General features: G+C 41.8%; 1 protein-coding gene across 1 annotated transcript in view; it reads right to left on the bottom strand.

Moving 5' to 3' along the window:
• Positions 1-25,085, bottom strand: part of LOC143268226 (uncharacterized) — a 63,364-nt gene that overhangs the window by 10,574 nt on the left and 27,705 nt on the right. Inside the window, exons 9-15 of the mRNA XM_076549372.1 lie at positions 22,979-23,049; positions 22,220-22,244; positions 18,756-18,863; positions 12,948-13,018; positions 12,190-12,214; positions 3,825-3,859; positions 2,993-3,017 (exon numbers count right to left, since the gene is read on the bottom strand). Of these exons, the coding sequence (XP_076405487.1) occupies positions 2,993-3,017; positions 3,825-3,859; positions 12,190-12,214; positions 12,948-13,018; positions 18,756-18,863; positions 22,220-22,244; positions 22,979-23,049 (360 nt within the window). The remainder of the gene's footprint in view (positions 1-2,992; positions 3,018-3,824; positions 3,860-12,189; positions 12,215-12,947; positions 13,019-18,755; positions 18,864-22,219; positions 22,245-22,978; positions 23,050-25,085) is intronic.

Raw genomic sequence — 25,085 nt, 5'->3', positions numbered from 1 at the left:
ATGTTAGTTTACGGCAGAAAACCAGAAAACTAATCATGGCTGTGTGTTTGTAAATATGGTCTAATTTCCTGTTCCAGCTAGTCATCAGTGTCAAGAGTGTTGCTTGTGGAAGATCACATTTTGTGATTAAGCAGTATACAGACAATATAGGTACTGTCTGCATTTACGTGGCTGGTGCAATACAAAAGGAGCAGGACTGAATGTGTTGTATGGGTTTGGTGCCAGATGGCAGCCCTTCCTTCTGACAATCGCATGAATACACTGTTGTTCATACGATTCCTCTTTCTTCCATGCTTTTCTCCAAACACTGGAAGTTTCAGAAGGACTTCTCATGATACTTTCTAGTCTAAAAGAGAACTACAAATGGTAAATCATAAGGAAAGGCACATGTACAGCAGAAATACTCCAATGATGTTTGTTAAATATCAGAGGAATTCAGCTAGAAGCTAGTGACTGAATTTAGAGTGATCCATTGCATCCAGCATGGGAAGTGTGGCTGTTGTTGACTTTCATTCTTTATTCACCTGTGGTCCTTGTAGCTCACAGAGAACATACGGTATTAATAGCCTTACATGACTGAGAAGTAAACAACTGTGTGCACTCCCGACTTTTCACCGTTAGGACCACATTAGTTACACCCCTGTCACTGTGACCAAACCCCTGACAGGAGCAGCCTGAGAGAGAGAGATATTCTTTACCTTCCAATCCCTGACTCAAAACTGGAGTCACTGGAGGGCACTGGCTTAGTACAAATATGTGACTCTTCTCTTGCATCTTCAACCTGTCATATCCCTCCCACTGACTAATTGTGACTGCCAGGGAACCCCACTGAGAGATTATAGATTCGAGCATATTCCTTAGAAATACTCAGAGTCCAAATCATTCTACATCATGTTATTGCACGATGGTTTGACAAAAATGAAACTTCCCTTCAATTGGCCAAGCCTTCCTTGATGTCTTCAACATGACCAGGTAAGGAAAGCAGTCTGGCATTTGGGTGGTAAGTATGCACATGGCTTTCTAGATGACAAATATCCTCAGCCACTGTATGGACAACCCAGATAAATGTAGCTAGAAGGGCAGGGTCTGTATTAGCACCAAGTGTGCACCACACCTGCTCTGCTCGACTCATCAAAGTCCAGTTTCTACACACTCTTCTACCCACAGACTCTACGGGGCAATTGAGTCAAGCTCATCCCCTAACCATTATTTTAAACTTCTAGAAATACCTCTAATGCAAGATCAGGCTGAAAATCCCTATGTATAAAAGGATGAGTTTCAATTTATGGTTCTCCTCACTCTAGCTCTGAAGAATTGGGTTTACAGAAGTGTGCCACAATGGGCACATATTATACAGTCATTGGGATCAAATCCAGGATTGTGCACATGCTAGAAGCACACTAAACCGAACTGGTCTTTACATTCCTGCCCATTGACCCTCTTTGACAAATCTGACTGTGAGGTTACTCTAACACAGCCAGCATCTTCAGAATGATGATACCCAGCCATGCTCTGCCTGTGTAACTCACTGCTGCTTATATCATTCCACTGAGTGCTCAGACACAGCAGGCAGCAGGGAGACTGACTGCCAGTAATAGAAGTAATACTGGAACACAAACTCGAGCTCACCTTTAAAGATGTATAGATAGCCAAAAGAATGATCCAGTGCAGCTCAAGAATGAAGGGATGACTGGAGGTCTTAGTGGACATTGCCTATAAATTGTGTGGCTCTTTGGGCTCATGTTAATGTTGTCTAATCTGTTAAGCTTTTACAATAGTTCTTACTGGAATGAGCCATCTCTTCCATAAATCCAGTTATCACACACATCCGACCTATTTTTCAGTGCAGTCTCTCCTATAGTCAAATGCTCTGATCTGACCAAACATATGGACTTTCTATGGTGGTATTTTATTTGTACTGAAATGTGATTTAATTGTATGTTAATAAATAAAGTTGCCTGGGGTCTGAGCTATTAGAGCCATAAAAAGAGCGTGGCGGTGGTGGCACATGCCTTTAATCCCAGCACTTGGTAGGCAGAGCTAGGTAAGTCTCTGTATGTTCAGGGATACAGCCAGCATTGGAGACACACGCCTTTAAGACCTGGAGGGCTGTACTTACAGGCAGTGACGAGGCAGTCACGTGTTTGGGTTTACAACCAATGAGAAGGCAGAACAGAAAGACTATATCAAGACAAACACACAGGAAGTAGGTCTCTTTCAGAGAGGTAGGACCACCACAGGAGGAAGGGTAAGGTTTTAGCTCTGAGCTCTGACCTCTTGGCTTTCTCTTTTACATTGGTTCTGTGTTTCTTATTTAATAAGACGGTTGGTTACATCTACAAATTTCCATCTATCATACTTATGAGTGTCTGCAGGCAGCTAAAGAGTACTGCCTGGCTTTCTGCCCACTTGGTGCTCATCATTGTCTGCTGTTTACCTAGGGCTGGGTTATTGCAGGCAGATGCTGGGAAGATGGGCCTCTCACATAGGTATCCCTGAGCCCTTGACAAAATAAAAAGTACTTCCTGAGCTCTACCACTGGAAAGACTGATGACCTATCCATACACTTTGAGCTATCATTCTCCAGAGAAATGCACAAAAAAAAAACCAAAACAAAACCAAGTCTATCACACATCTGTACGGTGAGCTTTGAACACTTTTTTTTAAAGGTAAAATGTGTATCTTGCTTTTTGAATTGACAAATTTGTCACTGGAAAGTGGACTCTGTCATAGGGATAACTGTATTGGGAAAAAAATCTATTTAGACCCTGCCTGGTACACAAAATGCCAAAATAACTAGAGGCATCAGAACTGAAAGCAGTGACTGTAGACACATTGGTAAGACTCGTTACTTAGGGCATTGCCTTTTCCCTGCTTAAATTCCCAAGTTTCACTCCCAATAGGAGTCTTATATCACATTGGTGTGCCAGAGAAAAGACAGCCAGCATTTAAACAATTCTAAAATGTGTTTGAGAGATTCCGTAATACATACAACAATTAAATTTCCTCTTCTCCACCTGTAATTGAAAGGAAAGAAAACACTTTGAGGTTCAGGTCATACAGAGTCTTTTTGCATAGCTCTTTGGTTCACCCTATGACACAGCATAGTGTAAAGCAGGATAGGAAAAAGATATTAAAAAAAAGACTGTATTCATACATTATGTGATGATGTCACAGAAAACCAGGGCTACGTACTTTGTGACAAAAACTAATACATCACACACTAATGCTGACTCAAAGTGAGAGCAGAGCACCTCTTCTGTTTGGCCTTCACTGAGGGCTCCCTAAGCTACATCCCAGCATGGCAGACCAACTTAACAACCTGCCCTGGGAGATTAATTCCTTCTAAGAGGGGGCCTCCAATTATTTGCACGAGTGCACATGTTTTAAATGTATTATACCCTAAATATTCAAATATTGGATGCATGAAGCTTCCCACCATATTGAGACTTTTGGGGAACAACACAAATTCCATCTAGATGACAGGATGGGAAAACAAATAGGAGAGGCCCCTTAAGGAAAAACACACATCTTAATAGATGATATGCCTGTTAACTTCTGAGTCAATATTACACACATTTATCTAAAGAGGAGCCTTTTTTCTCCAGAAGAAAAGCCCCCCTCATACAGACTGTGACACTTGACACGGGAAGATTTGATTCAGTCTGGACCAAGATGGTACAATTCCACTTTGTCCTCTTCCTAAATTAACTCTCTAATACCCATGATGCCCTGCTCAGTTTCATTGTTCAATGGGATATGCACTGAAACATAAGATCACTAGAATAACCTTTCTATCTTAGAGAAAAGAAAGGCCCACTTACCTTCTCCACCTTTATTTCTGTCTCTTCAGGTAGCACTAAAGGGGACAGAAAGTGACTGTCAGCTCATGGTCTTGCTTCCTACTTATGCAGCATCCTTACTTGATGTGACTAAAAGTGCATAGACTTAGTACATGTGACTAGACCTACTGAACAGGATTGTTGGGCAGCTGCTGAACTGTCTTCCCTTGAAGGGAAATTAAAACAGAAAAAGGCCTGGAGAGATATGAGTAACAGAATTGTATTTCCAGACAGTGGGGGACCTAAAGCAACATAAAATAATCTATCAGATTGAAGATTAAATACAAATCTTCACAGGTATTCTCTTTGGAGTGACCACTGGTATGCTTCAGTTTGCATGTAGAGGTCAGAAGACAAATTGTGGGATCCCAAATTGTAGATGCATAAGATAACCCCCACACCTAAGGCTCAGGGAACATTTTGGTAGAGGATTGGAAAGACTATAAGAACCAGAGGGACAGGACATATGCTGCTAGATAGTGTCTTCTAGACATGGCAGGGATGATATAGCCCATGAAATCTCAACACAGTTCCCCAAATAGGACCTGCATCATGACAGCCCCTACTGATATGGCACCCTAGACCAGGAGCTACAGAGAGGTTGCAGAGAGATGAATTTTCTCCAGAGGTAAGTCTCCTCATAAGTTATCTAATCCTGAACTAACTGCACTAAACATACAAGAGCACACATAGGTATATATAAGAGCAACATTAAATGAACTCCTCTGTTTATGTAAGTATAGTAGTTATCAGAGAAGAACTCATATATTTGAAGGGGGGACATGGGATGAGATGGATTGAGGAGAAGGTGGGATAGAATGATGTAAACACAGTAGTCACATTAAATTCTCAAAGAATTAAAAATGTAAATTATAACAATCCTGGTCTTTCACTTTTGTCTTCCTTCCTTCAATCAAGGTTTTTCATTGAAGCTAAACTGAGACTAATAGTCATCAGGACCCAGAATCATCCTTCTCTGGCCCTGAATATGCTGGGGTTACGGGTGTGCATAGAATTGTCTGAACTTTTTTATATGTGCACTGGAGATTAAATCATGCTGAGTGAGGTAACCCAGACTCAGAAAGAAAACATGATATGTACTCACTTATAGGAGGATACTAGATGTAAAACAAAGATGACTAGACTGCTACTCACAATTCCAGGGAGGCTACCTAGAAAACAGGACCCCAAGAAAAACATAGGGATCACTCAATGACAGAGAAATGGACGAGATCTACATGAACAACCTGGACGTGAGTGGGGGTAATGAAGGGCAAGGGTGGAGGGAAAGAGAGCTTAGGGGAACAGGAGATCCCAGATAGATCAAGAACAGAGAGAGAGAACAAGAAATAAAAGACCATGATAAATGAAGACCACATGAGAATAGGAAGAAGCAAAGTGCTAGAGAGGCCCACAGAAATCCACAAAGATACCCCCACAATAGACTACTGCCAATGGTCGAGAGACAGCCGGAACTGACCTACTCTGGTGATAGAATGACCAAACACCCTAACTATCATGCTAGAAACCTCATCCAATGACTGAGGGAACCAGATGCAGAGATCCTCGGCCAGGCCCCGGGTGGAGCTCCAGGAGTCCAATTGGCAAGAAAGAGGAGGGTTTGTATGAGCGAGAATTGTTGAGACCAAGGTTGGAAAAAGCACAGGGACAAATAGCCAAATGAAGGGAAACACAAGAACTATGAACCAATACCTGAGGAGACCCCAACTGGATCAGGCCCTCTGGATAAGTGAGACAGTTGATTAGCTTGATCTGTTTGGGAGGCATCCAGGCAGTGGGACCGGGACCTGCCCTCAGTGCATATGCTGGCAGTTTGGAACCTGGGGCTTATACAGGGACACTTGGCTCATCCTGGGAGGAGGTGACTGGACCTGCCTGGACTGAATCTACCAAGTTGAACTCAATTCTCAGGGGAGTCTTTGCCATGGAGGAGATGGGAATGGGGGGGGGGCTGGGAGGAAGGCAGGGGGAGGGCAGGAGGGGGGGAGAACAAGGGAATCCATGGGTATATGTAAAATTAAATTAAATTATAAAATAAAAATTTAAAAAATTAAAAACAAAACAGGGTACCAATGTGTGCACAGTCTAATCACCTTCTGAGCATCTGTACACCATGTACTTAACTTTAAACAACTATTTAAAAGTGAATGTTCATGTCCCATTACATTATCTCTCAAAGGTAAAAATGATGCAATCTTGGTAAGTATGAATAATGAGATAAATTGCAATAATTCATCATATGTGGTGCATATTTTATGAAAGAACAATGCACAATGGCTAATCTACATGTGTTTATGAACATGGTTTTCTGGTCTTTATAACACTTCAGCTTTGTGATATATATATGTATATATATATATAAACATATACATATATATCTGCAAGCCCTTTAAACTTACCAAAACTCCTAAATAATGATTATAAGTTGTGCATTTTTGGCAAGGTGAAGACCAAAGACATGAGACTTCTCTTAGAGAAGGCACAAAGGCTAGGCATTTCTCAGAGGTGATCCTTTCCATGCAAAATGGGGGCCTGTGAACACGAGGCTGCCATCAGTATATAGATGCAGGTAAATTCAAGACAAGGTCATTGTAGGGAGCAGATATTCTAATAATTGGAGTCACAGCTTCAGGTGTTTGGTCCAAATGACCATAACATGTCAGTGACTTTACTGTTGTCACACTTGCTAAGATTTCAGACAATGTTCTTCTGTGTGTGTGTGTGTGTGTGTCTGTGTGTGTGTGTCTGTGTCTATATCTGTCTGTGTGTATAGTGTCTGTGTGTATATGTGTGTGTGTCCCTGGGTGTGTCTTGGTGTGTCTATGTATGTGTTTTCACTTAGTTGTTTTTTTTTTTTTTTCGAGTCAGGGTTTCTCTGGGTAGCTTTGCGCCTTTCCTGGAACTCACTCTGTAGACCAGGCTGGCCTCGAACTCACAGAGATCCACCTGCCTCTGCCTCCCGAGTGCTGAGATTAAAGGCGTGTACCACCACTGCCCGGCTCATGTAGTTGCATGGATCACTTAGTTTTTTTTTTTCTTATTGTGCCTTGTGTCACTCTGTTTATGTGACTGCTCCAAGCTGACTCTGGTTAACTTCTCTGTCTTTACATGTTCAAGAACTTCAGTTGCACACAACCAGCCTTCTACCTATGCCCATCAGGTGAAGGGATGAGCCAGATGACCTAGTAAGATTCAAATGTCATTCTGTAAATGTAGTACACTAGAAGTTTTGGGTTCCGGACTCTTTTCTTGTGACTGATAAGTTTAGAGAAGGAGGAAGAGAAAATTATAGAATATAAAAGACACGACACATAGAGACTCATTCTGGGGACACTTCTGAGAAATGTTTTATAGTATGAAACACCATGAAAAAATTCCCAGAATAAGGGAATTGTCACACATTGATGTATTACTAGGTACAGAGTCTAGAGTCCACATGGCATTCCAGAAGTAGGAGAAAGTGGCTAGAGAAGAGAGAGATGGAGGATTATGGGGGTGGAGACTGGTCCTGGATCTCTGTGGGGCAACTTGAAATTCCCAAAAGAAAGCCACGAATACACAGAACACTATGGACAATCACAGCCTGTGGCAAGATGTGTGTCAAGAAGGTGGATCCCCAATTGCTCATGTCCTTTAGCTCTTGGAACATGGGTATTAGCTTATGGGAACTTCCTAAGGCACCATCTGTATCTTGGAATCAGAATCAAGAATGCATGAAAAAGAGCCAAGGCAGGGGTCAGAGATCAGATCCCTGCTCACTCATAAGGTCAGAGGTTCAAGGATGAAGGAAAAGTCTCTGACCTCCTCTACACCTCAGTCATCCTGCATGGCAGTCCAGGATGAGGCGCATAGGCTGGGAATGAGCTACACATTAACACTAGGCCCTTCCTTGCCAGTATATTGCAGATGTGGTAGTTGTGTCAGACTAAACAGCCATTTTACCCAGCACTCTACCCTGTTGGTGCCACGTGAAGCAGGAGTTAACAGTGAACAGAGGACTATGCATGGACTGCTACAAGTCCTGAAGGAAGAAATGGAAGGGCTCTGTTCTTCCTTTATCATTGGGCTTACTCTGCTAGACTATCACCTACAGGTTCCTTAGAGTACAAGAGAGAATACTGTTCCTCCCCAGACACAGTGGATCTATCACAGGTAAGGACACAAAGTGAACACAACACTTCATGGGCACTGTCATGGTGAATCTCAACAGTCAATTGGATGATACCCAGTACTGGGCAGCAAGTGTGAGATTAGAGCAGTTTAGTTTAGGTGAGGTGGAAAGACTACTGAACTCTGCATGACATCATGGCTTAGGAAGGGATCAAGGATATATAAAAAGGTAAGCTGAGCATGAGCATTAAATCTTCTGGTCACTGACAGGTTATAATGGGACTCTGCCACAGACTCCTGCCTGTATATATAATTACCCCGTGTTACAGTCTATAAGCTGAGACTATATTCAAAAAAGTACCAATTCCCTTTTAGGTTATCTTCACAGGAATTTTTAACAACAACTGAATAAATTATTCAGACAGGCAGAAGTAAAATGCAGAGCTAGTAACTGAATCCCAAACCCTGAAAGTTTGGTAGTATCACGGACTTAAAGAATAAATGTTCTGCCGGGCGGTGGTGGCGCACGCCTTTAATCCCAGCACTTGGGAGGCAGAGCCAGGCGGATCTCTGTGAGTTCGAGGCCAGCCTGGTCTACCAAGTGAGCTCCAGGAAAGGCGCAAAGCTACACAGAGAAACCCTGTCTCGAAAAAGCAAAAAAAAAAAAAAAAAAAAAAAAAAAAAAAAGATAAGATTGGAGCTGGAAAGATGGCTCAGTGGTTAAGAGCACCGACTGCTCTTCCAGAGGTCCTGAGTTCAATTCCCGGCAACCACATGGTGGCTCGAAACCATCTGTAATGAGATCTGGTGCCCTCTTCTGGCCTGCAGGGACACATGCTGTATACATAATAAATAAATCTTAAAAAAAAAAAAAAAAAAAAGAATAAATGTTCTGGGGAAATGTGTACAAAGGAGAGGAGGATATGCAAAGCACATTTAATAGCACACTCTGCTCACTTTCCATCATGTCCCTGTAATTGGAATAGAACAAGAACCTTCTATTTTCCTTGTCCTTAATGAAATCTTGACCACATTCCTAACTCAAAGACAATGCATAACATGACCACTAGTGGACCCTTGCTCATTGATTCAAACCAGGTACACTGATCCAAATTCACTGAGTTGAATTTCACCCTCAGTCATGTGACATTGGAACAATGTGCCTTGAGGAACATCAGCTCTACTCCATCTGCATTACCCACATGTGGGAGAAAGGATTAGAGGGTGGTCCACCCATTCCTGTCTACAGCAGGTGAAGCCACCCTGACTCATACTAATGAGCCTCAGTTTCCACTGGTTCATGCTATTGAATGAGAGCCGAAGGTGACATCAGATGCATTTTAAATTCTTTAGCTGTGTTTACATTGAAAAATTAGATATATTAGTATTAACCTACATAGGAAAAATTGTCTTAAACTTCTCTCTAGATTTACATATGAAAGAAAATGATTATCACCACATTACACAACTGGACAGAATTACAGAATTCACAACATGCCTTTTTTCTTATCAGTTGTTTCTACAGAATAAAATTTACAGAATTCTGGTATCATCACATCTGTATGGGGTATAGCTTGTCTCTGCTGAATTCTCTCAATAAAGGAGAAACTGGGAATGCATTGAGAATAGAGTTTCATGTCAGCCTCATGGCAGAAAAACAGAGGAAACTAACAACTGTGTGTTTGTACATTTGATCTGATTGCTTGTTTCCGGGTACAGTCATCAGAGTGAGATTGTGCTTCAGGAGGATCACTGAATAGTGTACAACCAGTTAAGCATTACATGAACATGACAAGTAAAATCTAATTTATGTGGAAATACAGAAGGAAGAGCCCCATGACTGAACACACTTTGTGAGTGTGGTGCCAGAGCAGAGTGGTATCACTCTAATCCTTCTTAGAGCCCATGACACCCTTGCAATGGCTCCATTCACCGCTGTTCACTAAGACCCTAAGAATTTCTTAAGGACTACCCACAGGACTCACTAGGCTAAAACAGATCTTTGTAATGTATACTGTAGGAAAAAGCACAGGCATTCAGAAGTGCCCTGTGATGTCTGTGAGATACCAGAAGACTTCAGCTACACAGGAGTAACTGAATTCAGACAAACTGTTTCATTTACTCTAGAACACTGGAGAACCGCTATTCTTCATTCTTTGACTGCCCCTTATATAATAGTACATCTCATGGACAATGTATGGCATTGTCCATGGGAGGTAGGAAGGTAAGAAGCTTTGAAAACTTGTGACATTTCACACAATGGAGCAGTAACAGCTGCATTTGTGTGCCAGTGACGACCTCTCCTGACAGAAACAACAGACAGGAGACATGCTCTGCCAGGCAGTCCCTGACTCCAAGTGTGAGCTTCATCCGAAGTGAGCTGTGGGATTCCTGGATCAGTAAACAGCACCTTCCTCTATCATCCTCAACCTGCCACTGGCCTCTCAGTGACTGAGTCTGAACCTCCGGAACAAAATTGGGAGGGTACCAATGCTTCCAGGCTCCAAGTCAATCTAAACCAAGTTTTTACGTGGAGGATGGGAGAAAAGGAAACTCTTTTAATCTCACCAAACCTGGATAAACCCTCTACAGGAAGAGGCTGGAAAAGCAGCCTGGTGCCATTGTAGGTGACAGATGTCCCCTGAAACTGTGTGGACAGTCTGAACTGAGTTCAGCTAACAGAATGGTAGTCTACACAGGCTACATGTGAGTTTGCAAGGTGCTGTTCATCCATTCTTCATGAAAGCTCTGTTTCTCCAGAATCTTTTCCCACACAGAAACACACCGGCAATGGACGAAGTCCTACTCCCCTCTGTTGTTTTCTTTTCCCTTTTTCAGAGAAACGGTCTCTGGCCCACAGTGATCTCAATGCCACTTTGTAGAAATGGATGACTTTGAACATAAAATTCTCCCATCGGTTTATAAAGCTATACAACCACAGCACATCTTTTGCTTACTGGGAGCTCAAACTCAAGGCCTTAGAAATGGTAGGTATGCAATAACCACATTCTCTCTCAAGAACTAGCTCTTCTTTGCCAAAGGCCTTCATAGCACATGCTTGAGCAAATACACAGAAACCATTTTGCAAATAATGATGCTCTTCTCACTCCTACCTGCTGCCTGTGGTCCCCCTAGTGCTCCCACTCACAGGCAGTATGGACACTGACTACCAGTGAGCAGAAGACCCTTGGAGCCCAGAGTCTAGGTCACATTTAAAAACCTGTTGCCAGGAGCAAAGGAGACCAGAGGTTAACATCCCTTGCTGTTCCTGCAGAGGACACAGGTCTGGTTGGTTTCTAACACAGAAAAAACAGCTCAAAACAGTCTATAACTCCAGTTGCTAGAAACCATACAGCTAATTTGAGTCTGCATATGTATCATAGATACAAATGGTGCACATACAATCATACAGGTGAATACTCACATACCCAAAATAAAAATAAATATATCTTTAAAAAATGTCTTCCTATTAGGAAAATGTGTCAGCATAGATCCAGAGCCAAGTGGTAACTGGACACCTGCCCCATCTCCCCATGCAGTATCTGTTTCCCATTCTCAGAATCAGTGATCTGACTAGAAGCCTGTGAGCTTTCTAACCTTTCATTCTTCGGAATGTCTGTATGTAGATGAGAAGTAATGCCCTGGGCTCTCTGTGGTAGTCACTACAGGGTCCTGATCTCTGCAGTTTTGACCTATTGAAGGCAGATACTGGGATGTTCCAAGTTAGGGATTACCAAGTGCTGGGGCTATAGAAGGTCTCTTCATCTCCATGGACAGCCTCATCACTTATGTCTGTGCCTTGGTTTATTCTTTCACAGAGTAGCACACAAACAAATAAATGTACTGCATATGATGGGCTTTGAACATATATACTTTATAAAGGTCAAGCGTGTATCCTAATATGGTAATTCAACAGCTTGTCCCTGTAGATTGGACTGAGCAATTGGGATACCTATCTTGGGGAAAAACAGATTTAGATGTAGCCTGTTGTACACCATTCCAGACTAACTACAGGCATCATAGCTGAATCCAGTGCACATGGACAAATACCTCCACTATTTATTTTAACTTAGAGACCCACTTTTTAAAAAAATACGGTCCAAATGCTTCCCAATAGGTGGCATAGATCACAGTGCCTGGTTAGATATAAGGATACCAAGTATTTACACAGTTCATTCCTAAAACGTGTCTTAGGAAAAAATTCCATAATACATACCTCGTCTTTGGTTTCTGCAATGCACCTGAAATGTAAAGGAAAGAAAATAGTATGTGGCCTAGGTCATGATGATTTCTGTTTGCAAGGGTCCTTGAAATACATATCAACATGATATAATGGCAATCAAAGTGGGAAAGAGTCTTCAAATAAAAGACTCTGCTTTAGTATATCATATGATGGTGTCACAAAAGAACTGGGGTTCCTCACTTGTACCACTTCCCACTTTTGCTGGTTCACACACCAGATCAAGAGGCACTATCTGTTTGGTCTCTGCTGCGTGTTCCCTAGCCACACTGCAACATGCTGGAGCATCTTTATGATCCTGCTATGAAATTAACCCTGCCACAGTGTAGCCTCAATTATTTACACTAATGCTCATGTGTTAAAAGGCTAACCACCTGCAACCCCACACTAGACATAGGAAGCTTGCTCCATATGACTGTTGTGGAACATACTGCATGGAAATTGAGGGGATCTGAAGTGCCTGACAACTTCTAAACCAAAACTTTAAGTTTTATCTAAAGAGAACCTTTTTTCTCCAGAAGAAAAGGCCTGCTCACAAGACTGATAATTAACACTGGATGCTTTGATGCTCTATTCAGTTTGGACCAGGCTGGTACAATTCTTCTTCTCCCCTTCCAAACTAACTCTCTAATACCCATGATGCCTGCTCAGTTTTGTTGTTCAGTGGGATATCCTCTGAAACATAAGATCACTAAAGTAACCTTTCTATTTTAGAGAGAAAAAGGCTCTCTTACCTCCGACGAATTTTCTTCTGTCGTTGTGCGGCCATCTCGTCTAAGTGTGTTTTCATCATTTTCCGGTATTACTAGGGGGACAGAAAGTCATGAGCTTGCAGACTGACAGCTCTTGGTCCTGCTTCCTACCTATGTAGCATATTTGCTTGATGTGGGTAAAAGTGCATGGACTTAGGACATGTGACTAGACCTACTGAACAGGATGGTTGGGCAGCTGCTGAACCGTCTTCCCTTGAAGGAAATTAAAGCAGAGAAAGACCAGGAGAGATATGAGTAAGAGATTTGTTGCATTTCTAGACAGTGGACACCCAAAGCAACATAAAATAATCTGTCTTTGATTGTGTATTGTTAAATTAACATTTTCACATGTATTCTGTTTAGGGCCACTTGTGAGGTTTCATTTTGGGTGTGGAGGTCAGTGGATAGCTTGTGGGATCTGTTTCTCTCCTTTGCCATGTGTGTTCTGAGTTTCAAATCCAGGTCATTGGGCTTAGAGAAGGCATCGATATCCTTGGAAAGAAGAATTTTATCCTTCCCCATGACCAAACTTGTGTTTAAACTTTAGTGTGTGTGTTTACAATTTTTATCATTCCAATTTCAGGAAAGAGTTGACAGATGAGGACGGCAGGAATACAATCTTTTATGTACTAAATGTCTCACATGAAACTCTCAACTTGGAAAGAAGAGAATCACTATGAAGGAAGCAGCTGTATAGGATGTCAGCATTTTACTCCAAGATCAAAAAACATAAAGAAATTTGCACGGACTAGGAAGAGAATCACAAGCTAAGAGCACTAGAACTAGAAATACAAAAGAAACTCCAGGACTTAGAAGATGTGTAACGATAGAATGTTGGCAGATAAATGCCTAGTGATATATGAGAGTGCTTTCATTAGCCACTCTCAAGAAAAAAACCCATGAACTACTAGGAGAAGCAAAGACCATTTTGAAAGATGAAATAGGCAACTTTGAATCCAGAGTGACATCCATTCAGCAGGTGTTAGCACATCTGAAATTTCAGTTGGATGCAAAATTATCCTTCAACATAACCAGTGAGGTTGATGAAAAGGAATCATATCAGCATACATTTAAAATATTTGTCTATCTTCTATGGAGCTGTGGGTTGTAGTTTGGTTAACTTTGCTTTACTTCTGGTAATGAGTGAGTAAATACAAGAGATGCTAGGTAACAAGGCGGATGCTAAAAGGGACGCGAGGAACGCCCTCAGAAGGGGAAATAGATGAGAACTCCTGAGAAACCTGGGGGTTAGGGTGGGACAATGGAAAGTAGGGATATGGGATCGGGGCATAGGGAAATGGGACAGTTGAGCAGGGGATGGGATGGGCAGCTTGGGAGAGCAATGAAAGAGATAACTTGATAGAGGAAGACATCATGGGGATAGGGAGAAACCTGGTCAGGGAAGTTCCCTGGAATCCACAGGCATGACCCAACTTAGAATACTAGCAGTGGTGGAAAGGTTTCCTGAGCTAGCCTACCCTGGTGATCAGATTGCTGAATACCCTAACTGTCATCATAGAGCCTTCATCAAGTAACTGATGGAAACAGATGCAGAGAGCCATGGCCAAAAATGTTCAGTCGAAGAGAGGGAAGAGTAATTCTATGAGCAAGGGGCATCAAGACCATGATGGGAAGACTTACAGATACAACTAAACTAAGCTGGTGGGCACTCATGAACTTTGGACCCATAGCTGTGGATCATGCAATGGAAAGGACTGGGCCTTTACTTGGGCAAGACCGTTGTGTAGCTTGGTGTGTTTCATGGCACCCTGACAGTGGGAATAGGATCTATCCCTGGAGCATGAACTGGCTTTTGGAGCCCATTGCCCATGGTAGGGACACCTTGCACAGCCTTGATGAAAGGGGAGAGATGTAGACCTGTCCCAGCTGAATGTTCTGGGCTTGCTGACTCTCCATGGGAGGCCATACATTTTCCAAGGAGGGGATGAGGGGTAGGCTGGTGGAAAAGGCTGGAGTGGGAGCAGAGAGGGAATGAGGGACAAATCTGTGGTTGGTAAGTGAAATGAATAAATTAAAAGATTCCTAAAAAATGTTTGTCTAGCACACTCAAGCATTGTTTTAAATGATAATTTCCATTCTTCAAAGGACATGGATGGGAGTTTTAAACATTTCATTTCATTAATGGAAATCTGTGTATTTAACATATATTGCTTCTTTATTTCATATGTTGAGAAGGAGACAATATTCATGTTCCATTTATATCATAAGTATATCAATTTTAGTAGGTTCATGTGATATTCATAAAATCAGCTAAACCAACAACAACGAGAACTTTAGATTTTCTAAATATTGTGTAGGAAATTGCTGTCTTATGATTGAAATAAACACTCAAATTGAGCAAGTGAAATGTTACATAAATCAGTTCCAATGGAATAGAGCCCCAAGAAAACAATCTCTGCAATGAGCAATGACATGGAAACTCAAGCAAATCATGCAAGTGATTATGTATCTCAATGGTGGCATGATATTTGCCAATAATTAAACTTTACTACAACTTTCACCACAAATGGTTATGATTTTATTGTAATTGTGCACATGCCATTCAGATTTCTTGTTCATGGGTATGCATGAATGTGCATGTGTGAGTGTAGTTTTGATCATAGGTGTGGATTAGATGCATTTGCTTGGTTGCATGTAAGTGTTCGTGTGCATGGATGTGAGAGGAGTGTGTGGACTATCCTACATTAGTCCACACACTCAGTTACCACCTGCCCTCCATTCTGATCCCCTAATGTCAGAACCCACAGTGGTGGTATTGGCAGGGATCATCCTCCATAGTCCTTCCTGTCTAGCTTTATGAAGGACCCTCAAACAAATGCCAACTCAGGGTTGGACACAGGCAAGAGCCCCATATCCAGGCTCTCTGGAGTATTCGAAACCTATTCTAAACCTGTTCTATGATAATGTGCTGCCCACCCATGAAGGCCCTCTATGCCCAGACCCAGGCAGATTTATCAACTCTCTTATGAGTCTGAATCACTTCTCTCCTTCCATTCCACCCATCAGCAGGCCCAGACCCAGAAAGGCAGCACATCTGTCAGCCCTTTTGCTGACTGTGACCCATGATACTCATTCTTCACCCTGTGTGACAATGCCACACCAAACAGATTATGGAGGCCAATACTAGGACCATCTTTTGAAATCTCACCCAGGACCCTTAACTCATCCCACCACTTAGTCTCAGACACAAGGTAGCCAGATCCATGAATAGAAGTCATACATTTTTGGCAAGGCCTAGGTGAAGGCCATATGTGTTGTCTTCAAAAAAGCATTAACGGTAGATACTTCTCAGAGGCTTCTGCCTTTCCATGCAAAATGAGGGTGTCTGTACATGAGACTGCCTGCAGCACAGCTACAGACGGGTATAAAGTAGAGACAGTGTCAAGGAAGTTAGCAGACATTGCACTAATTGGGGTCAGAGCATTAGGTGTTCGAGAGTTCCAAATTGACCATCAAAAGTCAGTGGTTTGGCTTTGTCAATTTCCATAAATTTTGGGACAATTTCCTTCTGTTTTTTTTTTTATATAATTTAGTTATTCTTTTACACTACTCTGATTAGGAGACCTTTCCTAGCTGATTTTAGACTCAACTCTTCCCTCTCTTTTCTCATATTCAAGTGCATTATGTATTCAACAGCAGGCTTTCACCTCTACCCACCAGTATCATAAGAGACTCAGATGGGCATTCTTTTGAGCAATGTTTCAATGTTCCCAGGTAGAAAGAATATCCCACACCTTGATGCATTACCAGGTACAGTGTCTAGAGGACTCAGTATCCCAGAGGTAGGTACCAGAGAAGGGAGGAGGAAGATAAAAGGGGTAGAGACTGCTCCTAGATCTAGGAGGGACACCTTGCTCAGAAGTAATAACTGTTGAGTTTAAGGAGAGGAGACACAATGTATTAAGGCTACTGAGATTGTCTATGAAAAGGAGCCAAGCCCCAAGTAGTTCAATGAGATAATGCGGAAGATCAGACAGACTTGTAAAGATCAAAGTCCATCAACCTACCAAAGAGGGGAGAGCCTGGAGGAACCACAATCCTCAGATATGAACTCATTTCTGCCCAAAGACCACCATGTCAGATACTCGAGTACAAAGTCATAAATATACAAAACATAGAGGACAGACACAGCCTGTAGCAAGATGTGTGTCAAGAAGGTGGATCCCCAATTGCTCATGTCCTTCAGCTCTTGGAACATGGGTATTAGCTTATGGGAACTTCCTAAGACACCCTCAGTATCTTGGAATCAGAATCAAGAATGCATGAAAAAGAGCCAAGGCAGGGGTCAGAGATCAGATCCCTGCTCACTCATAAGGTCAGAGGCTCAAGGATGAAGAATAAGTCTCTGACCTTCTTTACACCTCAGTCATCCTGCATGGCAGTCCAGGATGAGGCACATAGGCTGGGAATGAGCTACACATTAACACTAGGCACTTCTTTGCAGTATATTGCAGATGTGGTAGTTCTGTCAGACATTTTACCCAGCACTCTACACTGTTGGTGCCACATGAAGAAGGAGTTAACAGTGAACAGAGGACTATGCATGGACTGCTACAAGTCCTGAAGGAAGAAATGGAAGGGCTCTGTTCTTCCTTTATCATTGGGCTTACTCTGCAAGACTATCACCTACAAGACTATCTTGTTCCTTAGAGTAAAAGAGAGAATACTGTTCCTCACCAGCCACATTGGCTCTATCACAGGTAAGGACACAAAGTGAACACAACACTTCATGGGCACTGTCATGGTGAATCTCAACAGTCAATTGGATGATACCCAGTACTGGGCAGCAAGTGTGAGATTAGAGCAGTTTAGGTTAGGTGAGGTGGAAAGACTACTGAACTCTGCATGACATCATGGCTTAGGAAGGGATCAAGGATATATAAAAAGGTAAGCTGAGCATGAGCATTAAATCTTCTGGTCACTGACAGGTTATAATGGGACTCTGCCACAGACTCCTGCCTGTATATATAATTACCCTGTGTTACAGTCTATAAGCTGAGACTATATTCAAAAAAAGTACCACTTCCCTTTTAGGTTATCTTCACAGGAATTTTTAACAACAACTGAATAAATTATTCAGACAGGCAGAAGTAAAATGCAGAGCTAGTAACTGAATCCCAAACCCTGAAAGTTTGGTAGTATCACGGACTTAAAGAATAAATGTTCTGGGGAAATGTGTACAAAGGAGAGGAGGATAATCAAAGCACATTTAATAGCACACTCTGCTCACTTTCCATCATGTCCCTGTAATTGGAATAGAACAAGAACCTTCTATTTTCCTTGTCCTTAATGAAATCTTTACCACATTCCTAACTCAAAGACAATGCATAACATGACCACTAGTGGACCCTTGCTCATTGATTCAAACCAGGTACACTGATCCAAATTCACTGAGTTGAATTTCACCCTCAGTCATGTGACATTGGAACAATGTGCCTTGAGGAACATCAGCTCTACTCCATCTGCATTACCCACATGTGGGAGAAAGGATTAGAGGGTGGTCCACCCATTCCTGTCTACAGCAGGTGAAGCCACCCTGACTCATACTAATGAGCCTCAGTTTCCAACAGTTCATGCTATTGAATGAGAGCCAAAGGTGACATCAGATGCATTTTAAAATCTGTAGTTGTGTTTACATTGAAGACTTAGATATATTGGAATTATCCTACATAGGGAAATAGTCTTAAGCTTCTCTTTAGATTTACATATAAAGAAAATGATTATCACCACATTACACAACTGGACAGAATTACAGAATTCACAACATACCTTTTTCATTAGGAATTTCTATAGAATAAAATTTACAGATTTCTGGTGTCATCACATCTGTATGCGGTATTGCTTCTCTCTGCTGAATTCTCTTCAATAAAGGAGAAACTGGGAATGCATCGAGAATAGAGTTTCATGTCAGCCTCATGGCAGAAAAACAGAGGAAACTAACAACTGTGTGTTTGTACATTTGATCTGATTGCTTGTTTCCGGGTACAGTCATCAGAGTGAGATTGTGCTTCAGGAGGATCACTGAATAGTGTACAACCAGTTAAGCATTACATGAACATGACAAGTAAAAGCTAATTTATGTGGAAATGCAGAAGGAAGTGCCCCATGACTGAACACACTTTGTGAGTGTGGTGTCAGAGCAGAGTGGTATCACTCTAATCCTTCTTAGAGCCCATGACACCTTTGCAATGGCTCCATTCACCAGCTGCTCACTAAGACCCTAAGAATTTCTTAAGGACTACCCACAGGACTCACTAAGCTAATACAGATCTTTGTAATATATACTATAGGAAAAAGCACAGGCATTCAGAAGTGCCCTGTGATTCTGTGAGATACCAGAAGACTTCAGCTACACAGGAGTAACTGAATTCAGACAAACTGTTTCATTTACTCTAGAACACTGGAGAACTGCTATTCTTCATTCTTTGACTACCCCTTATATAATAGTACATCTCATGGACAATGTATGGCATTGTCCATGGGAGGTAGGAAGGTAAGAGGCTTTGAAAACTTGTGACATTTCACACAATGGAGCAGTAACAGCTGCATTTGTGTGCCAGTGACGACCTCTCCTGACAGAAACAACTGACAGGAGACATGCTCTGCCAGGCAGTCCCTGACTCCAAGTGTGAGCTTCGTCCCAAATGAGCTGTGGGATTCCTGGATCAGTAAACAGCACCTTCCTCTATCATCCTCAACCTGCCACTGGCCTCTCAGTGACTGAGTCTGAACCTCCGGAACAAAATTGGGAGGGTACCAATGCTTCCAGGCTCCAAGTCAATCTAGACCAAGTTGTCACGTGGAAGTTGGGAGGAAAGGAAACTCTTTTAATCACATCACCCTGCATAAACCCTCATCAGGAAGAGGCTGGAAAAGCAGCCTGGTGCCATTGTAGGTGACAGATGTCCCCTGAAATTGTGTGGACAATCTGAACTGAGTTCAGCTAACAGAATGGTAGTCTACACAGGCTACGTGTGAGTTTGCAAGATGCTGCTCATCCATTCTTCATGAAAGCTCTGTTTCTCCAGAATCTTCTCCCACACAGACATAGGGGCAATGGACGAAGTCCTACTCCCCTCTGTTGTTTTCTTTTCACTTTTTTTTAGAGAAAAGGTCTCTGGCCCACAGTGATCTCAATGTCACTTTGTAGAAATGGATGTCTTTGAACTTAAAATTCTCCCATCAGCACCTCTGAAGGAGGTTTATAAAGCTATACAACCACAGCACATCTTTTGCATACTGGGAGCTCAAACCCAAGGCCTTAGAAATGGTAGGTATGCAATAACCACATTCTCTCTCAAGAACTAGCTCTTCTTTGCCAAAGGCCTTCATAGCACATGCCTGAGCAAATATACAGAAAACATTTTGCAAATAACGATGCTCTTCTTACTCCTACCTGCTGCCTGTGGTCCCCCTAGTGTTCCCACTCACAGGCAGTATGGACACTGACTACCAGTGAGCAGAAGTCCCCTTGGAGCCCAGAGTCTAGCTCACATTTAAAAACCTGTTTCCAGGAGCTAAGGAGACCAGAGGTTAACATCCCCTGCTGTTCCTGCAGAGGACACAGGTCTGGTTGGTTTCTAACACAGAAAAAACAGCTCAAAATAGTCTATAACTCCAGTTGCTAGAAACCATACAGCTAATTTGAGTCTGCATATGTATCATAGATACAAATGGTGCACATACATTCATACAGGTGAACACTCATATACACAAAATAAAAATAAATATATCTTTAAAAACATCCTCCTATTAGGAAAATGTGTCAGCTCAGATCCAGAGCCAAGAGGTAACTGGAGTTCCTAGTGGACACTGTTGTTAAGATGAGTGTCTCTTTTGTGCTCATGCTATTGGTTTTTTTTTGCTAAATCATTTATTTCTTTTTGATATATAGTACTTTCATTTTTTCTATTAAAATCTTGATCTTAAATTTGCATGAGAGAATTTTTAAATTTTTCATTTTTTCCCTTTTGTTGGAAATGGATTTTTTTCATACAATATTCCAAATTATAGTTTCTCCTCCCCTTGTTCCTGCCAGTTCCTCCCAATCTCCCATCTCATTTGGATCCATTCTGTCTGTCTCCCACTAGAAAAAAATTTCTGAAAGATAACAACCAAACATGACAAAAGAAATATAAGATATAGAAAAACCATCATATCAAACTATTTCTTTAAAAAATCTTTTTTTTGATATTATAATAAGGACATCATTTCCCACACCTGTTTCTCAATGAAAACCCTCCTCTAGACCCATAAACCTTTCCTTGCTCTCTTTCAAAACATGGCTCCTTTTCTCACTAACTGGAGTGTGTGTGTGTGTGTGTGTGTGTGTGTGTGTGTGTGTGTGTGTGTTCCAAATCAAATAAATAGAACCTGATCAGTATACATAATATTACTTTTATGCTTTATATGTATATGTGTTCAGGGCTGAGCATTGTATAAACAATTGTTGTATTCTTTTTCTGAGAAGTGTTTCTTCCATTTTTCATTAGTTCTTACTGGATTAATCCATGTACTATAAAATTCTAAATGAAACACACCTGCCCCATCTCGCCATGCAGTATCTGTTTCCCATTCTCAGAATCAGTGATCTGACTAGAAGCCTGTGTGCTTTCTAACCTTTCATTCTTCGGAATGTCTGTATGTAGATGAGAAGTAATGCCCTGGGCTCTCTGTGGTAGTCACTACAGGGTCCTGATCTCTGCAGTTTTGACCTATTGAAGGCAGATACTGGGATGTTCCAAGTTAGGGATTACCAAGTGCTGGGGCTATAGAAGGTCTCTTCATCTCCATGGACAGCCTCATCACTTATCTCTGTGCCATGGTTTATTCTTTCACAGAGTAGCACACAAACAAATAAATGTACTGCATATGATGGGCTTTGAACATATATACTTTATAAAGGTCAAGTGTGTATCCTAATAGGGTAATTCAACAGCTTGTCCCTGTAGATTGGACTGAGCAATTGGGATACCTATCTTGGGAAAAAACAGATTTAGATGTGGCCTGGTGTACACCATTCCAGACTAACTACAGGCATCATAGCTGAATCCAGTGCACATGGACAAATGCCTCCACTATTTTTTTAACTTAGAGACCCACTTTTTAAAAAATACAGTCCAAATGCTTCCCAGTGTCATAGATCACAGTGGCTGGTTAGATATAAGGATACCAAGTATTTACACAGTTCATTTCTAAAACGTGTCTTAGGAAAAAGATTCCATAATACATACTTCGTCTTCGATTTCTGCAATGCACCTGAAATGTAAAGAAAAGAAAACAGTCTGTGGCCTAGGTCATGATGAGTTCTGTTTGCATGGGACATTGAAACACATATCAACATGGTATAATGCAAATCAAAGTGGGAAAGAGTCTTCAAATAAAAGACTCTGCTTTAGTATATCATATGATGGTGTCACAAAAGAACTGGGGTTCCTCACTTGTACCTCTTCCCACTTTTGCTGGTTCCCACACCAGATCAAGAGGCACTATCTGTTTGGTCTCTGCTGCATGTTCCCTAAGCCACACTGCAACATGCTGGAGCATCTTTATGATACTGCTATGAAATTAACCCTGCCACAATGTAGCCTCAATTATTTATACTAATGCTCATGTGTTAAAAGTCTAACCACCTGCAACCCCACACTAGACATAAGAAGCTTGCTCCATATGACTGTTGTGGAACATACTGCATGGAAATTGAGGGGATCTGAAGTGCCTGACAACTTCTAAACCAAAACTTTAAGTTTTATCTAAAGAGAACCTTTTTTCTCCAGAAGAAAAAGCTGCTCACAAGACTGATAATTAACACTGGATGCTTTGATGCTCTATTCAGTTTGGAACAGGCTGGTACAATTCTTCTTCTCCCCTTCCTAAGCTAACTCTCTAATACCCATGATGCCTGCTCAGTTTTGTTGTTCAGTGGGATATCCTCTGAAACATAAGATCACTAAAGTAACCTTTCTATTTTAGAGAGAAAAAGGCTCTCTTACCTCCGATGAATTTTCTTCTGTCATTGTGCGGCCATCTTGTCTAAGTGTATTTTCATCATTTTCCGGTATTACTAGGGGGACAGAAAGTCATGAGCTTGCAGACTGTCAGCTCTTGGTCCTGCTTCCTACCTATGTAGCATCTTTGCTTGATGTGGGTAAAAGTGCATGGACTTAGGACATGTGACTAGACCTACTGAACAGGATGGTTGGGCAGCTGCTGAACCGTCTTCCCTTGAAGGAAATTAAAGCAGAGAAAGACCAGGAGAGATATGAGTAAGAGATTTGTTGCATTTCTAGACAGTGGACACCCAAAGCAACATAAAATAATCTGTCTTTGATTGTGTATTGTTAAATTAACATTTTCACATGTATTCTGTTTAGGGCCACTTGTGAGGTCTCATTTTGGGTGTGGAGGTCAGTGGATAGCTTGTGGGATCTGTTCCTCCCCTTTTGCCAGGTGTGTTCTGAGTTTCAAATCCAGGTCATTGGGCTTAGAGAAGGCATCGATATCCTTGGAAAGAAGAATTTTATCCTTCCCTGTGACCAAACTTGTGTTTAAACTTTAGTGTTTGTGTTTACAATTTTTATCATTCCAATTTCAGGTAAGAGTTGACAGATGAAGACGGCAGGAATACAATCTTTTATGTAGTAAAAGTCTCACATGAAACTCTCAACTTGGAAAGAAGAGAATCACTATGAAGGAAGCAGCTGTATAGGATGTCAGCATTTTACTCCAAGATCAAAAAACATAAAGAAATTTGCATGGACTAGGAAGAGAATCACAAGCTAAGAGCAGAACTAGAAATACAAAAGAAACTCCAGGACTTAGAAGATGTGTAACGATAGAATGTTGGCAGATAAATGCCTAGTGATATATGAGAGTGCTTTCATTAGCCACTCTCAAGAAAAAAACCCATGAACTACTAGGAGAAGCAAAGACCATTTTGAAAGATGAAATAGGCAACTTTGAATCCAGAGTGACATCCATTCAGCAGGTGTTAGCACATCTGAAATTTCAGTTGGATGCAAAATTATCCTTCAACATAACCAGTGAGGCTGATGAAAAGGAATCATATCAGCATACATTTAAACTATTTGTCTATCTTCTATGGAGCTGTGGGTTGTAGTTTGGTTAACTTTGCTTTACTTCTGGTAATGAGTGAGTAAATACCAGAGATGCTAGATAACAAGGAGGACCCTAAAAGGGACGCGAGGAACGCCCTCAGAAGGGGAAATAGATGAGAACTCCTGAGAAACCTGGGGGTTAGGGTGGGACAATGGAAAGTAGGGATATGGGATCGGGGCATAGGGAAATGGGACGGTTGAGCAGGGGATGGGATGGGTAGCTTGGGAGAGCAATGAAAGAGATAACTTGATAGAGGAAGACATCATGGGGATAGGGAGAAACCTGGTCAGGGAAGTTCCCTGGAATCCACAGGCATGACCCAACTTAGAATACTAGCAGTGGTGGAAAGGTTCCCTGAGCTAGCCTACCCTGGTGATCAGATTGGTGACTACCCTAACTGTCATAAAGAGCCTTCATCTAGTAACTGATGGAAACAGATGCAGAGAGCCATGGCCAAGCATGTTCAGTGGAAGAGAGGGAAGAGTAATTCTATGAGCAAGGGGCATCAAGACCATGATGGGAAGACAGATACAACTAAACTAAGCTGGTGGGCACTCATGAACTTTGGACCCACAGCTGTGGATCATGCATGGGAATGGACTGGGCCTTTGCTTGGGCAAGACCGTTGTGTAGCTTGGTGTGTTTCATGGCACCCTGACAGTGGGAATAGGATCTATCCCTGGAGCATGAACTGGCTTTTGGAGCCCATTGCCCATGGTAGGGACACCTTGCACAGCCTTGATGAAAGGGGAGAGGTGTGGACCTGCCTCAGCTGAATGTTCTGGGCTTGCTGACTCTCCATGGGGGGCCATACATTTTTGATGGAGGGGATGAGGGTTAGGCTGGGGGGAAAGACGGGAGAGGGAGGAATGAGGGACAAATTTGTGGTTTGTATGTGAAATGAATAAAGAGATTCCTAAAAAGATGTTTGTCTAGCACACTCAAGCATTTTTTTAAATGATAATTTCCATTCTTCAAAGG

Source organism: Peromyscus maniculatus, chromosome 12, assembly GCF_049852395.1.
Source record: "Peromyscus maniculatus bairdii isolate BWxNUB_F1_BW_parent chromosome 12, HU_Pman_BW_mat_3.1, whole genome shotgun sequence".
In the NCBI taxonomy this organism is placed as follows: domain Eukaryota; kingdom Metazoa; phylum Chordata; class Mammalia; order Rodentia; family Cricetidae; genus Peromyscus; species Peromyscus maniculatus.
The sequence above is the reverse complement of the archived record's forward strand: the minus strand, read 5'-3'. Positions and strand labels throughout refer to the sequence as shown.